The sequence below is a fragment of the Haematobia irritans genome, chromosome 3 (assembly GCF_050003625.1).
Source record: "Haematobia irritans isolate KBUSLIRL chromosome 3, ASM5000362v1, whole genome shotgun sequence".
Classification (NCBI taxonomy): Eukaryota; Metazoa; Arthropoda; class Insecta; order Diptera; family Muscidae; genus Haematobia; species Haematobia irritans.
Window position 1 is genome coordinate 215,173,981 of NC_134399.1, and position 17,892 is coordinate 215,191,872.

Here is a 17,892-nt window from a genome sequence, read left to right on the forward strand (position 1 = left end):
TAGGTTATATCATTGCAGATAGAGTGTCCCAATACAACCATGTGCGTTACCCACATATGGCAACACCACAACAACGCCGCCATTTTCCACCGGCATCGTTGGTATCGAGATTATAGGGTGAAAGAAGAAGTGTATAATTTTGAATATTTTAGTTTAAAACAAAAAAAATTAAGCCACATTACGTGGATATACTTAAAAATATAGCTCGACGCTTATTAGGGCTATACGAATAGTTTGAATTCTGAGGAAAACATTGTGAAAACACTTCCTATAGCGATATATAAATTTTCGCGTGTGTATATTGCATTCGTGTTTAGCTAAAAAAAAATAGATACTTTTTTTCTATTTACCAAGAATATCGAACATCATATGAACAATTTCACTTTGCTTTGAGCTAGAAAATAATTGAGAATGGTTGGAAAGATACACAAGAAGAAAATTTCCGAATATACGGAAAATGAAGAATACAAAAGTGACAATGAGGGCGGTGATGATGATATGAATGATAAAGAATATCATGGAAGCGCCAGCGAATCCGAGAACGGCGACGTTGGCAAACATGACCTGGGCAAAGGCTATGATTCCGGTATGCGGAATCGAGATGATGACGAAGAAACCACATTGGGTGAAGATGATGATCTTGCCCATAATTTAAATAACAGCTATTCGCATGGCGACATTGATGATGCGGCCGATGATGCAAATGACTACGATGGAGAATCCAAAAAGGCCAAGAAACGTAAAACAGCAGGAGCCAAAAAGGCAATGGATGACATTGGCCTAGACGATGATGCATTAAATGGCGTTTCAGCGAAAAAGAAAGGTCGTAAAGCTGGTAGTGGCAAGGCCACTAATAAAACCAAGGATAAAGCTACAAAGCCCAAAAAAGCAGCAAAGCAAGATGAAGACGATGCAGATGAGGAGGAATACGAAGTCAAGGACATTGTTGGTCATAAAATAGAACGTGGTGTTTCCTACTTCCAAATTAGATGGAAAGGCTATACAAAGGATGATGATACATGGGAAGCCGAGGATACACTCAATTGTCCGGAAATTATTGAAAGATACAAAAAGAAGGTAAGTTGATAGGTGTTAAGTCGTGGCATGATATTGTGCTGGGCAATTAGAATATGTCGTTGAATATTAGGATATGTGTAACAAATTGTATGTACAGTTGACTCCAAACATCAAGTTGGTTGGTGTATTGTATTGTATGGTTACCATGTATTTATTTTTTTGCTGAAAAAAACAGTACATTTTCTTGTTACATATTTTAGGGTTGCCTAGGTTGCCATTGGAAAATAAGCGGCATTTTAGTTTGGTGGGTAGGTAGGTGCATTACTAACTATGCATACGGTTTGGGTGATATGCATCGTTGGTTCTATTGAGCAAAATTTACAATCGATGGTGTATAAATATTTTGTTATTTTATCTTCAAGGGGAATATTGTGTGGTGTTTATCGCAACTTCTTATCTTTAAAGTTGTGAACTGTTTAGTAATAACTTTCAAATAATTGATAATCCGAAAAATTAAAGTTTTTTAAAAATTTAATTTTTACAAAATTTATTTGTCATCTATGATGCGCATTAAAGACTTTCTTGTACGAAGTACATTTAATGTACCTTAGTAAATGTAATGATCTAATGGCTTATTTAACACCATTTAAAAAATATTCAATTAAAAATTTGATTAATTGAAACAAACATCAATCACAAATTAATTATGTCAATTAATTTTTTAATTCATTGAAGAAGTTTCAATTAAAAAATTAATTGGATAAATTAATTTCGTGATTGAATCAGAATTTTTTTTTGTGTGTGATTGTTTTGTGGCGACAATCGTTGGCAAATTTCCACATCCTCATTAGTTTCCTCTATCACAGTAAATAAATATTTTTTGTATTCAATCATGAAATTCTACAATCTCAGTAATGATAGCATCAATCATCAACGGCAATTAAAAAATTTATTGATACAATTAAAATTTTAAATGTTACTATTAGTTTCTGCGATTGATTTGTAGTTTCAATTAAAATATGTAATTTTTAATTGAAATATTTTTAGAATGCAATTAAAATTTTCATTGAAAAATTTTGGTGATATTTTTCTGTGCAATTGGACCAGATTGGACTATATTGGCAACATATTCATAAAAGAAATGTATTTTTTGGGAACAAAAAATAATTAGTCTCAGTACGAGAAGATAGATAAATACAAGAAAAGGAGAATAGTATTGGATTTAATAAGGTATGGTCGAATTCATATACTGCGAAATAAGAGGTTATACTGGGAAAATATGCTTAATTCCTTTGAGCTTCCTAAATTTTGCGCGCAGAGTATCCTGAGGCCGTTAAGAACTTGGGACATTAAAAGCGAATGAAAACCTGATATAGAGAGTCAAATATACATTCGATTAATAAATCTTTCAAAACGTAGACCAGTTCCTTCCAGATAGAGTATCAATATGGAAGTGGAATCAAGGTCAGAGTCAAGTACGACAATCATACAATGACATCCAAATTATTTTCCACTATGTCATTCGCAACACAATCAGAACTTTGGAAATCTTCCGCATGCCATAAATGTCCAAACACTCAAACCGAGCAGAAAAGCTCAACTTTCTTGCTTTGCGAAGTACAGCTGTAGACCTATTTTGGTACCTACGATAAGATACCCTATTTTCCTGGGATCTGACAGAAAGAGAGACGGAAAATGAAAGATCACGAAGAGATAGAAACATCATTTGCTATGTCCATAGCTAGGGTGCAGAGAGAATAAAAAGACAAGAGTACTAAACTGTGAAGCGAAACTGCGTCAGTAGGTGGCGATCATGAGGAAAATTTCTCTAATATCATGCAGTTTGTGCCGGCGCTTCTCTCAAATATCATACAGTTTGCGTCGGCATCACCCAGTTCAGTTCTCTGCCGGCTTTACGAAACGTAAGGAAAATAGGATTTAGAATCTACTTAGTAATAACAAATGTTATAAAAATATAAATCTTTTCATTCTACTAAATTTTTTGGCAGACAAATTTCAAATTGTCTGCCGATGTCTTTATAAACAATTTATCAAAACAGCGCTTGGACCGCAACGTCGGTAATACCAAAGCTGCAGGTATTGTGCGACATCTATACGGTTGACATTTGTTGTTTTTGTAGAAGAGAAATTTTCGTCCTCTTGTGTTTTTTTATTCTCTCTGAGGGTGTACACGGTTGCCACTCGAGCTAAAATAAATCTACTAAAATTTGAAAAAAATTACCAAAAACTACCAAGTAAAAAAACATATTTTTTCAGTGTTTGATCAATTGTTTGCGGTCATTATGGAAAAATATTTCTTTGAAAAATGTTTTATGGTATTATTTTAAAAGTTTATTTATTGTTATATGATCACTCCTAATAGCGACAATTTTTTGGGGTGTATAAATATCCCTTGCATTCTAAAGGTATCGAGAAAGTCGAAATTTTATTTCTATATAACATTTTGCCAACATTTTATTTCTATTGATAATTTTGTAAAAATTTTATTTTTATAGAAAATTTTGTCAAAATTTTATTTCTATAGAAAATTTTGTCAAAATATTATTTCTATAGAAAATTTTTGCAAAATGTTATTTCTATAGAAAATTTTTACAAAATTTTATTTCAATAGAAAATTTTTGCAAAATTGTATATCTATAGAAAATGTTTTCAAAATTTTATTTCTATGGAAAATTATGTCACAACTTTTCTATGGAAAATTTTGTCAAAACTTTATTCCTATGGAAAATTTTGTCAAAACTTTATTTCTATAGAAATCTAGCAAGACAACAAGAATTCTACAGTAAAAACTACCAATTTTGGTAAAATTCTATCAATTGTGCAACCGTGTGTGCATTCCTTTGTCAATAATGCTCAGGAATTTCAACGTGATCGTGATTTTGGGCACAATATTCTCTATTACTCCTTTTACATTTACAAGGAATTTGTTAAAAATATTATCTACTCTATAATGCAAATATTTACCATCTCACTGACAATTTCAAACTCCATACGTTTTAATTTCTTGTTTACCATGTATAAAGGGTTGTGCGTTAGGATTTTAATTTTAATTTTTTTTTAGTTTCGTTTTAATTATAAGGTTAAGTTTTTATTTGGAATACTAGAGCTCTATTGATTGAATTCTATCAACATGTTGTCCAGAACGGCGTTGGTTGATTAAATAAATAAATATGTCATATACTACTAAAATGTGACTGTCAGCTTAAGACCTAATGTTCACAAAAATTCTTAACCAATTAAATAAACTTATTTCAGTTTTGTACTCTACCAGTGTATAGGTGACTCAACCAGTTCTTGGTATACCTACCATACGCATACCGATTTTTGGACAATGGTCTAAATATAAATACTAAAATCTGACGTTCAGCTTCAGACCAAACCCGCAATTTTTATTCGTGCACTCTTCTTAGAGGGCTATCTTCACAAGTACTGTGTACATCCCCCATATCGATTTTGGGCACAATGGGTCAAATAATAAAATGTGACTCTCAGCTTAAGGCTCAATATTCTCAAAAATACTAAAATCTGATTTTAAAATTTTCCAGAATCTCTAGGTATTTAAGTAAATCATTGCATGTTAGCTGGAAATTTTGACCTTAACCGAAAAATTCAAACAGCTGATTTACACATAGTTATTTGCACCATTGACCTTGGCGGCCTCTAGTCTTACTTGGGTTTAGTGTTAGTTTTTATAGTAAAAAATTGTTTTTATCAACCATTCATAATTTGACAATGGAACCGTCAAGTACTAACAGTCACCGGTCTAAAAAAAAACATTTTTTTTGTCAAAATTCGTTTTTATTATTCAAAAAAGTTCCCTTCAAGAGCGATATAACGATTATTACGACCTTCCAATTTTTTGATACCATTTTGGTAGTACTCCTTCGGTTTCGCCTCAAAATAGGCCTCAGTTTCGGCGATCACCTCTTCATTGCAGCCAAATTTTTTCCCTGCGAGCATCCATTTGAGGTCTGAGAACAAGAAAAAGGCGCTGGGGGCCAGATCTGGAGAATACGGTGGGTAGTGAAGCATTTCGAAGCCCAATTCATGAATTTTTGCCATCGTTCTCAATGACTTGTGGCACGGTGCGTTGTCTTGGTGGAAAAAAACTTTTTTCTTCTTCATATGGGGCGTTTTGCCGCGATTTCGACCTCCAAACCCTCCAATAACGCCATATAATAGTCACTGTTGATGGTTTTTCCCTTCTCAAGATAATCGATAAAAATTATTCCATGCGCATCCCAAAAAACCAAGGCCATTACTTTGCCAACGGACTTTTGAGTCTTTCCACGCTTCGGAGACGGTTCACCGGTCGCTGTCCACTCAGCCGACTTTCCACTCAGCCGACTTTCGATTGGACTCAGGAGTGTAGTGATGGAGCCATGTTTCATCCATTGTAACATATCGACGGAAAAACTCGGGTGTATTACGAGTTAACAGCTGCAAACACCTCTCAGAATGCTGTTTTTGGTCAAATGTGAGCTCGCGCGGCACCCATTTTGCTCAGAGCTTCCGCATATACAAATATTGATGAATGATATGACCAACACGTTCCTTTGATATATTTAAGGCCTCTGTTATCTCGATCAACTTCATTTTACGGTCATTCAAAATCATGTTGTGGATTTTTTTGATGTTTTCGTCGGTAACCACCTCTTTCGGGCGTCCACTGCGTTCACCGTCCTCCGTGCTCATTTCACCACGCTTGAATTTTGCATACCAATCAATTATTGTTAATTTCCCTGGGGCAGAGTCCGGAAACTCATTATCAAGCCAAGTTTTTGCTTCCGCCGTATTTTTTCCCTTAAGAAAACAGTATTCTATCAAAACACTAAATTCCTTTTTTTCCATTTTTTTCACAATAACAAAAGTTGCTTCAGAAAAGATGCTCTATCTCACAAACTAATTGACTTACAGACGTCAAATTTTGACATGAATCATTTGAAGGTCGGTACTATATAAAAATAATATGCATTTAATACTAGCGACGCCATCTATGTGTCAGACCGGGGACTTATCAGCCAACCTGTTACCATCCTTTTCCACCAAAAAAATATATATATATTGAGAACAATGAATAATTGTATCATTTCAGCAACTTGCTGCATCGCCCAAAAAAGCTGCCACTCCCGCCGCTAAGAAATCCAAAAAAGGAGCCGCTCCTGCTGCTAAAGGTAACAAAAAAGCCAAAGCAGATCCTGAAGACGAAGAAGAAGAATGGGAAGTCGATAAAATTATTGATTATGCCGAGGAGAAGAAAGGTCGCATATTCCGTATACGCTGGAAAGGCTTTGGTCCAAAACACGATACTTGGGAGCCAGAAGAAAATTTGAATTGTCACGATATCATCGAGAAATTCATGAAACGCATGAAGGCCGAGGAAAACGTGTCATTCAAGGAGTTGCGCGAAGAGCCCAAAAAGACTAAACGATTGGTTAATGAGACAGCACCACGTACCAATCTGTCCAATGCAATCGGTCGTAAGTCTAAGCGAGGGGGCAACAAGCAAAGGTAAGGTAAATATTTTGCCCACCCTCTAAAAGAGATTAGCAAAATTCTAATGTCAATCGCATATATCTCTTTTCACTTTTTGTAGAATTTACTATGGCGAGGAGGATTAGATGATGTTTTGAGCAGTATTTTGCAAAAAAAAAAAAAAAAACAGAAAGTAATGTGTGCACATACATTTCAATCTCAAATTGCAACATCAACTTAAACATCGCCGTCTAATATTTTTTTTAACTATCTATGTATGGATCATTATGTGTTTCCTTATCTCTTTGTTTATTTATGGGCATACATACAAAATTTTTTGTATTATTTTAGACATTTTTTTTATTGTGTGTGGTTCTGTTTAACAGTCCTCCTATTATTGTGTGAACACTGAAAGCAATCAACGGCCAATGTATCGCATCACAATATTCTTGTATTTAGAGTTCCTATTCCAATTTTTTTTAACTTACTCGCTTTTAATATGTTTACATATCGTGTTTGTTGTCGTACATGGCTACCGTTTAAATTGCAAATCCATTTTTTATTAAATCGATCGCATGCTTTTTATACGCGTAAGCTCTTTTTGTATTGGTCGGTTTTCCAAGCCTTTCGTTTTTCACTACATTTCCAAAATCAATGAATTTATTACTAAGCTTCTGGAAGTTTTTAGTATTTTCAATTTCATTTAAGCTTTACTTGAAATAAATATACATTTTTATTCCAATATTCAGATATGTGTCTCAAAGATTTCCTTACAAAAACCAACAACAACAAAGCAAACAAAAATGTTGCTCTTTAAAAACTAAAAGTCCCGTATCGTTAGACTTCCATGAAAAAAAAACTTGAAAACAAAAAATACATACCCAAGGTATGCAAAAAACAAACAAAATCCCACATATATTAAAATCCAAAATTAATAAATATTCGATAACAAGACAAAGTATAAGAATATAGTAATACCAACAAAAATCTATTAACAAACAAAAAAAAAAAGTAATACAAAAACATATGTTTAGATTTTAAAAGAGAACAACAAGTTTTTTGAAAACGAGACAAATGCAAAATGTTTTAATAAAATATAAATAAACCCATTATACTATGCAAGGAAAAAATTTAATTAGTACAGAGTGAAAATGAAGTAGTCAGACAACAAGAGATGTTATTTTAAATCGAGCAATAACGGTTAGAGTGATTAAAAAGACGGGGTTTTTGAATGTCCGGTTTTCTCGGTTTTAAAAACCTGGACATTTTTCCAAAACCGTTGAATGGCATTTTTTGTAACAATTTACCAGCATAACCTGTTTTATCGTTACAAAAAATTAAAAAAAAAATAATAATTCAATAATTTCTTAATTTCTTAAGTTGGACACCATTGTTTTTAAAATTTTCCATAAATTTAGCATTAAATTGGCAAATTTACAATGAAAATATAAAAACCGAAAGCCGTTTGTTGAAGTCTTGAAAATTCCGGTTCTACCGGTCCACCGAAAATGGGATTTCCACGAAAACCGACAATCGGTGTAAGAAGATATACCGGTCCACCGGTTTTGATCATTCTAGTAACGGTCACTTTTAAAAGCTTTAATTTTTGAAATTTTACAAATAAAAATAACATTTAAAATGATTGGTGAGCTTTATATCCACCTAGTTGGCTAACAGGTTGGCTGATAAGTCCCCGGTCTAACAAAGAAAAACAATTTTTTTTTTTTGGCAAAATTCATTTTTATTATTCAACATAGTTCCCTTCAAGAGCGATACAACGATTATAACGACCTTCCAATTTTTTGATACCATTTTGGTAGTACTCCTTCGGTTTTGCCTCAAAATAGGCCTCAGTTTCGGCGATCACCTCTTCATTGCAGCCAAATGTTTTCCCTGCGAGCATCCTTTTGAGGTCTGAGAACAAGAAAAAGTCGCTGGGGGCCAGATCTGGAGAATACGGTGGGTGGGGGAAGCAATTCGAAGCCCAATTCATGAATTTTTGCTATCGTTCTCAATGACTTGTGGCACGATGCGTTATCTTGGTGGAACAACACTTGTTTCTTCATATGGGGCCATTTTGCCGCGATTTCGACCGTCAAACGACCTCCAATAACGCTATCTAATAGTCAATGTTGATGGTTTTTCCCTTCTCAAGATAATCGATAAAAATTATTCCATGTGTATCCCAAAAAACAGAGACCATTACTTTGCCAGCGGACTTTTGAGTCTTTCCACGCTTCGGAGACGGTTCACCGGTCGCTGTCCACTCAGCCGACTGTCGATTGGACTCAGGAGTGTAGTGATTGAGCCATGTTTCATCCATTGTCACATCTCGATGGAAAAACTCGGGTGTATTACGAGTTAACAGACCGCTCAGAATCATCAACAGGTTGTTGTTTTTGGTCAAATGTGAGCTCGCGCGGCACCCATTTTGCACAGAGCTTCCGCATATCCAAATATTGATGAATGATATGACCAACACGTTCCTTTGATATCTTTAAGACTTCTGTTATCTCGATCAACTTCATTTTACGGTCATTCAAAATCATTTTGTGGATTTTTTTTGATGTTTTCGTCGGTAACCACCTCTTTCGGACGGGCACTGCGTTCACCGTCCTCCGTGCTCATTTCACCACGCTTGAATTTTGCATACCAATCAATTATTGTTGATTTCCCTGGGGTAGAGTCCGGAAACTCATTATCAAGCCAAGTTTTTGCTTCCACCGTATTTTTCGCCCTTCAGAAAACAGTATTTTATCAAAACACCAAATTTCTTTTTTACCATTTTTTCACAATAACAAAAGTTGCTTCACAAAAGACGCTCTATCTCACAAAACTAATTGACTTACAGACGTCAAATTTTGACACGAATCATTTGAAGGTTGGTACTATATAAAAAATATATGCATTTAATACTAGCGACGCCATCTATGTGTCAGACCGGGGACTTATCAGCCAACATGTTATGTCAGCTAGCAAGCTTGTAGCAGGTGGGTCTCGGAAAATTCAAAAGTTATTCTTGAGAATCTTTTCACCAATAACTCCAGTTTTTACACGATTTTTTTATATTATCCGGATTTTTTTCCTAATGTATGAAAAGGAATTGGTTTTAGTTGAGTTTCGTCACTATACTCCATTAGTGGCGCTGCTGGTTATTTCTATTTATAGCTTCTTTGTTGGTGTTAATGAAGCGTCTTTGTAGTCTGTTTGTTTTATTTATAGAAAGAAAGTACGACCGATTGTAAATGTATCAGCAGACACTCGTACAAGTGATTAATTTAATAATTTACGCATTTAAATTATTTTGGCAGTGCTATCGCAGCCGAGAATCGAAACTTTGTTATGCATGACTAACGCACTTCCACTGAGCTACCGAAGGCCACTGCATTTGTTGATGAGGTTTATAGTCTGGTGGGTGTCATTGAAGCAGACTTTTCCAAATGCATTCTCATATACGCACAAGAAGTACGTTTGATGGTAGCGTCAAGCATGACAAATTTGGTTGAAATAGGTTCAGATTTATGGCATTTTCGGACTTTTTTTGCATTTTACCTGGAAAATGTACTTTTTAGGTTCTTTTCTAAAAAAAACAGACAAAAGTACGAAAAGGCTTCGAATTCTGTTGTGAAAATAGCGCGCATGCATTTTCAGCACTGCCAACAAAAAAAAAAATGCACATTCTGGACAGAAGGCAAAGCGCTTTTTTTCAAAAAAGAAAACACCATTAAATATAGCTCCCATATAGTTTTGTCGCCCGATTTACACTTTCATGACGAAAATGTTGTTCCCATTTATGTGAAACTTTGCAGAAATAGAAATACATCCTAATTAGGCCTGCCAAATTTGTTCAAAATCGATTGAGATTTACATATGTTATAACTCACATATATATCTTTCTCCCGATATGGATATGGATGGGTCCCAGAGGCCAGCGTTTCATTTTTATTTACTTAACATTTTGGTACAAAGACTACAAGTATGCCAAATTTCGTTGAAATCAAATCAACTTTTTATATACACATGTGGTCAAATTAATAAGTACACTAGAGTGTTTTTATGTTCCATGGTAAATTTAAGAAATATATTTATTTAAAAGCAATATAAAGTCTATAATTCATATTAATGACATACATTTAACTTAAAAGTAAATAATTTTCTGGAAAAGACAAGTGAAATGAAAAGTTAATCCAAATAAGGCAAAGTAATAGTCAAAAATGAATGGACAAAATAATAAGTACATTTTCTAAATCGTGAAATATACAGGTCTACTTAATTTTTTTTTTGGTTTAAATTGAACATAATTTTGTTACATTATCAATAAAGTGTATCCAACTTTATTTTGATAACATTTTATACTCGCTTTGACATACTGCTTACCAGCTTCCGATTGGTTTCATCTGAGTTTTCATAGCATGTAATCTGCCTAAAATTCCAAAGTTGTTGTTTAATTTTAAATGTTTCATTCCCAATTCTGTATTTTGTATCTGGTGGCTAAGTAGGCCAATATAGAAGGGTTATGTCTTTGTCTTGAAACCAATTTTTAATAAAGCGAGAAGTGTGTTTGGGATCGTTGTCTTGTTGAAACAACCACCCTAGAGGTATGTTTTCTTCTGCGTACAGCATCATTGTGTTCTCCAATATATTTCTATATTCGAACAGGGTAATTTTATAAGTAATGTGATAAATTCGACCTAGGCCACACCAGAAAAAACAGCCCCATACCACTAGGTTAGGTGGCAGCCCGATGTATCAGGCTCACTTAGACTATTCAGTCCATTGTGATACCACATTGGTGAACTTCTCTCTTATCACTGAGTGCTGCCCGATTCCATGTTAAGCTCAATGACAAGGGACCTCCTTTTTATAGCCGAGTCCGAACGGCGATCCACATTGCAGTGAAACCACTTAGAGAAGTTTTGAAACCCTCAGAAATGTCACCAGCATTACTGAGGTGGGATAATCCACCGCTGAAAAACTTTTTGGTGTTCGGTCGAAGCAGGAATCGAACCCACGACCTTGTGTATGCAAGGCGGGCATGCTAACCATTGCACCACGGTGGCTCCCACTATGTTCCCGCTCCCATGCTTGACCGTCATTTTTGTGAAGCGCATATGAAATTCTTTTCCTTGGGGTCGACGAACATTACGACTACTATTATTTCGGAATATTTTTTTTAGTATCATCGCTCCACAGGATATTGCGCCATTTTCTTTCACCTACCTTTCCTGACCACCTATAATGTTTTCTGGCGAAGCATAATCTCATCTTTCAATTTTTTTTCCGTGGCATAGGAACTTTTCTGACTGTTCGGCCAGGTAATTTGGCATGCACTAATCGCCGCCAAATAGATCGTGCAGATATCACATTGCCTATTTCAGCGGAAATTTGTCTGGATGATTTGAAAGGGTCTTTTTTTTGGGAGAGTGACAAAAAAATTATCTGTTTTTCGAAGTGTCTTGCTTGGTTTTCTACGTGTTTTCGCAGAACTTATTTTCTTTAGGGTTTTTTGGAAACCATGTAACGATCTCTTAAAAGATTTGACGGTCGTTCAAAGAGATTTTCCCTCAATTCTTAGAGCTAAAGCCAGTCTTTTCTTTTCTTCTACAATGACTTTTTCGGTTCATCTAGTAACTAATTTTTTTATTAATTTTTTATTATTTTCATTCAATTCATCGCCTTTAAAAACACAATAAAAAACTTTTTGCAAAATATAAACATTTTCATATAAAAACGCGCAATGTTGGCTTACCGATCCTCTAATAGAAGCAAATTTCATCCGATCCGGCTGAAATTTTATACATGGTGTTAGTATATGGTCTCTAACAACCATGCAAAAATTGGTCCACATCGGTCCATAATTATATATAGCCAGCCCCCATATAAACCGATCCCCCGATTTGGCTTGCGGAGCCTCTAAGAGAAGCAAATTTCATCCGATCCGGTTGAAATTTGGTACATGGTGTTGGTATATGGTCTCTAACAACCATGCAAAAATTGGTCCACATCGGTCCATAATTGTATATAGCCAGCCCCCATATAAACCGACCCCCAAATTTGGCTTGCCAATCCTCTAATAGAAGCAAATTTCATCCGATCCGGCTGAAATTTTGTACATGGTGTTAGTATATGGTCTCTAACAACCATGTAAAAATTGGTCCACATCGGTCCATAATTATATATAGCCAGCCCCCATATAAACCGATCCCCCGATTTGGCTTGCGGAGCCTCTAAGAGAAGCAAATTTCATCCGATCCGGTTGAAATTAGGTACATGGTGTCAGCATATGATCTCTAACAACCATGCAAAAATTGGTCCATATGGGTCCATAAATATATATAGCCCCCATATAAACCGATCCCCCGATTTGGCTTGCGGAGCCTCTAAGAGAAGTAAATTTCATTCGATCCGGCCGAAATTTGGTACATGGTGTTGGTATATGGTCTCTAACACCTATGCAAAAATTGGTCCACATCGGTCAATAATTATATATAGCTCCATATAAACGATCCCCGATTTGGCTTGCGGAGCCTCTAAGAGGAGCAAATTTCATCCGATCCTGAAATTTGGTATATGGTCTCTAATGACCATGCAAAAATTGTTCCACATCGGTCAATAATTATATATAGCCCCCATATAAACCGATCACCAGATTTGACCTCCGCAGCCTCTTGGAAGACCAAAATTCATCTGATTCTGTTGAAATTTGGTTCTGGCTCTCTACGTATCGTGCAAAAGTCCATATCGATTCGTAACTATTTGTAGACTTACATAGGTTAGGTTAGGTTAGGTGGCAGCCCGATGTATCAGGCTCACTTAGACTATTCAGTCCATTGTGATACCACATTGGTGAACTTCTCTCTTATCACTGAGGGCTGCCCCATTCCATGTTAAGCTCAATGACAAGGGACCTCCTTTTTATAGCCGAGTCCGAACGGCGTTCCACATTGCAGTGAAACCACTTAAAGAAGCTTTGAAACCCTCAGAAATGTCACCAGCATTACTGATGTGGGATAATCCACCGCTGAAAAACTTGTTGGTGTTCGGTCGAAGCAGGAATCGAACCCACGACCTTGTGTATGCAAGGTGGGCATGCTAACCATTGCACCACGGTGGCTCCCTAACCTAACCTACGTATACATACCCAGTCAGAAAAAAACCATCGGAAAAGCGTTGTAAAAGCGTTGTGAACGGTTGATACACGGTGGGAAAAAGCGTTGTTACAACCCCAAAATGATAACATCATTCCACGGTGTATCGATTGTATTTAACAACGTTTTCAAAGCGTCATGAAAACAATATTTTATACGCTTTTCCGATGGTTTAACGAACGCTTTGACAACCCCAAAATGATAACATCGTTATACGGTGTATCGATGGTTTTTACAACCATTAAAAAGCACTGAAAAACAAAATTTCATACGTCTTTCCAATTGTTTCTAGAATGCTTTAGGAGGGTTAGAATTATAATTTTACAGTACCTTAAAACCGCTATTGAAACAAAACAAAATTAGTGTTTTACACTTTACAAAGGAACATCAGAAAACTAAACAATTAACAATTACCCCCATTTTCATAAAGCTCCGTTAGTGTTCCGTTAACTAACCAACTTTTGAACCGTATTATGGACGAAATTATCATCTTGCATATATATTCCATAGCCAGTTAGGAACACAACTGACGAACATTTTTCACTTAAAGTTAACTGGAGAGAAGATATTTGCAATTTACTTTCTGTTATTTGGCAGTTAAAGCCTAACGGAGCTACATGAAAATGGCCGTTAATAGGAAAAATACATAACTAAGATTAAGATTGACATTTATAATTGGTAAAAAAATTATTTTAATATGGTCAAAAATCGCTAAAGTGAAAACTAAATCAGTAAAAAAGGCATAAAAGTATACATATTTGTTGCAGATTTCTTTATATCTTGGTGGGGAATAGCCCAAAGCAAATTTTCATAAAGTTTGTATTCCTTAAAATGAATTATTAAAGAAAAGTAATCGTGAAAATTTTGTGATTTTAGGGGCTAGTCATATGTCTTTATTATTTCCTATAGGTAATAGTTCAAAATTCACTCTTGGAAAAATTTTAAGGTACATTAAAAAGAGAATCCTCTACGACACTAAAATGAACTTAACAAAGGGAAAAAGTTATACACAAATGTGCGTATTTCACACAAAACACTTCAGAATTTCTTAAGATTTGTACATTTTACCCCAAATGCGCCAAAAGATTTGTACATTTTACCCCAAATGCACCAAAAGAACATTCTTGCAATACTGAACTCCAATTTTTTCCTTCAAACAATGAAATTTTCTTTAAAGGTGGGTATTAAGTTCGAGTTTAGGCGATAAAAACGTCATTTTTTCACGATTACTTTTCTTTAATAATCCATTTTAAGGAATACAAACTTTCGTGAAAATTTGCTTTGGGCTTTTCCCCATCAAGTTATAATAAAATTTGCAACAAATATGTATGATTCTGTGAATTTTTCTTATTGATTTAGTTTTCACTTTAGCGATTTAAGCGGCTAAACCCGAAGTTAATACTCACCTTAACATGTGAAAAAAAGTAATTATGTCTAACAAAATTTCTTCAATTAGTCGATAAATAAGTACTTATATTTGGGTTTTGGCGTGAGGTCAGCGTTTAGTTTAGTTAAAACTTTCTACTCATTTGTAAAATTACCCAAATTGTTGTTCCTAGTGGTTTCACTGTTAATGTACATATTCACTTTATATGATAAAGGAACATTATCCTATTATAAATCAATTCCTATCAACAATAATACCTCCATTACTCATTAAAAACCATTGGACATTGATGGAACATGCATTTTCAACGATAATTTTATGGAAAATTTACTATTTAAAAACCGTCAATTAATTTGTTTAGCAAGCGTTGTTTCAACGTTGGGTTCCAACGCTGTTACAACGCTCAATATTTATAACCATCGTAAATTTCTGACTGGGTACCTTTTTTGTCTAATATATACCACGTATGGACTAACTAACAATTTAGAAACGATGTTAAGAAGTTTTAAGATACCACAACCCAATTAATTCGATTGTGGATGACAGTCTTACGTAGAAGTTTCTACGCAATCCATGGTGGAGGGTACATAAAAGTCGGCCTGGCCGAACTTACGGCCGTATATACTTGTTTCTTATTGAATCAGTTCTGCCAACATTGAACTTTAGTTACATGACTTAGTTACAACACCAAATTAAAAAAAATATGTTAGAATTAGGACAAGGAAGAAAAATGCTAACGTGTACTTATTATTTTGACCATATGTGTAGCTCATATAAATATTTCGACCAATATAGATTGATATGATCAACGGAGGCCAAGAATACCACACAATTTTAGTGATGATTTCCCCACCTTATAGTCATATCCTACTCACTATAATTGCAAACTTTCCACAGAACCGGATCTACGGATTTAGATAAGAGTCCGACTTGTGTAAATATCGTCGAGTATTGTGGGCCCTCCCGACATAAGACTTTCCTTACTTGTTCGATCTTAAACTCAAGTCCAGAAACTCACACTGAAGTTGTATAAATTCATGTGCTGCTGTATACACATTATTATGATATTTCAAAAGACGGACAAACTTTCAGGTCGTATTATTTATGTTAGAAAGTCAGTAAACTTTCAAACGTAATATAATCAACATAGATATGGAGGTTAATGCAATTTAAAAGATTGATAATCGTATTATTTGTATTTAGTATAAACACACATAGCTAACTTTTTAACATTGTCCAAGCCATCCAACTATGTATGTATCGAGAAACAAATCTGAAGAACACAATTTAAAATTTGTATATAATTTCAGCGATGATTTTTCGGAGAGATCACCAACCCCTGTGCAGAAATTCGTGCCACCTCCATTACCAGGTGTAAGTGTTTTGTTTTTAAACAATTTTCATAAGTATTTAATGATTATTTATGGCATTTTTTTTTTCATTTTATGTAAATATCTAAATTTACAGAAGGATACTACTAAAGGAGGATCAACCAGATTAAACGGTGCTAAAGGCAGTGCATTGGATATTCAAACTATTAGCGGAGAGAATGCTTCATTCTTAAATCATGTGGATTGGGTATTAAATAAATTACCCGATATGTCGGTGGAGAGAATGCAAGCGAAAATCTTTGCTATGCTTTATGAAGAACTTGGTAAACATACGCCCAAGAGAAAAGGCGCATAAATTCTCAATTTGGATAAGTATGAATATTAATGTTTAGTATCCCCAAATTGGTCGATAAGTTTTCTTTTACGAGACGATAAAAAAACATTATGGGTAGCTGAATCAGATGGTTTTTTCTTGGGAGGAAATTAATAAATTTCCTTGAAGGTTTTTATGCAAATCCAAATGCAAAATTTGTTTATAGAATAAGATATTTTGAAGGCTTTTATATATACACACAAAAAAAAATTTTTCTGATTCAATCACGAAATTAATTGATCCAATTAATTTTTAATTGAAATGTCTTCAATCACAGAAATGATAATATCAATTAAAAAATTAATTGAAGGTCAATTAAAAAATTAATTGATACTATTATTTTTGTGATTGATTTTTGTTTCAATTAAAAAATTTGTTGAATCAATTAAATTTTTAATTGAATATTTTTTAAAACTCAATTAAAATTTTAATTGGAAAAATTTTCGTGAAAATGTTTTGTGTATATATATATATATATATACAGTCAGCAAAAAAAAGTTGTACACCAATCAATGTGAAATAAATTGTGAAACGCTATGGAAAGTATCAAGTAAATATATATGGATTATACCTTAAATTAAAGCTTGAGATCCCAGCTACAAAATAAGAATAAAATTAAATCGGATTTATGTCGGTTTTGTTGAAAAAATAACAAAAACAAAAAATTTTTTATTTTAAATTCTAAATATGATGTTTGTTATTTTTTCAACAAAACCGACATAAATCCGATTTAATTTTATTCTTATTTTGTAGCTGGGATCTCAAGCTTTAATTTAAGGTATAATACATATATATTTACTTGATACTTTCCGTAGCGTTTCACAATTTATTTCACATTGATTGGTGTACAACTTTTTTTTTTTGCTGACTGTATATAGAAATTAATCAAATTTAGAAAACTTTAACATTGAATTTTTCAAAGGTTAACATGGCCTGTTCTGCGTCTCACCTCACTTCACACCTCGTAGAAAGTTCACACGTGAAAACTTTTTGAGAGGTGTGAAGTGAGGACTTCGGATCGAAAAATGTAAATAATTGATTTTTTTGCAATTCATTTTATTTAAAGACAGAGGCTATAAACCAAAAAAAGGCGGAATAAAATGTAAAAGCAACCCTTAAAAATATACACCTGTCAGAAGA

The 17,892-nt window shown here is 34.2% G+C and overlaps 1 protein-coding gene across 2 annotated transcripts; it reads left to right on the forward strand.

Annotated features, from left to right (window-relative positions):
* Nucleotides 1-74: 74 nt before the first annotated feature.
* On the forward strand, nucleotides 75-16,836 carry LOC142232099 (uncharacterized). 2 transcript variants are annotated; one of them, XM_075302818.1, is made up of 4 exons: nucleotides 75-1,077; nucleotides 6,134-6,549; nucleotides 16,359-16,422; nucleotides 16,516-16,836. In XM_075302818.1, exons 1-4 carry the CDS (start codon nucleotides 412-414, stop codon nucleotides 16,732-16,734), a joined length of 1,365 nt encoding a protein of 454 aa, XP_075158933.1. In that variant the 5' UTR covers nucleotides 75-411; the 3' UTR covers nucleotides 16,735-16,836. The 2 variants fall into 2 exon arrangements, with proteins under 2 accessions (XP_075158933.1, XP_075158934.1); XM_075302819.1 differs by lacking the exons at nucleotides 16,359-16,422; nucleotides 16,516-16,836 and adding an exon at nucleotides 6,635-7,625 and having other exon boundaries at nucleotides 77-1,077.
* The last annotated feature ends 1,056 nt before the right edge of the window (nucleotides 16,837-17,892 follow it).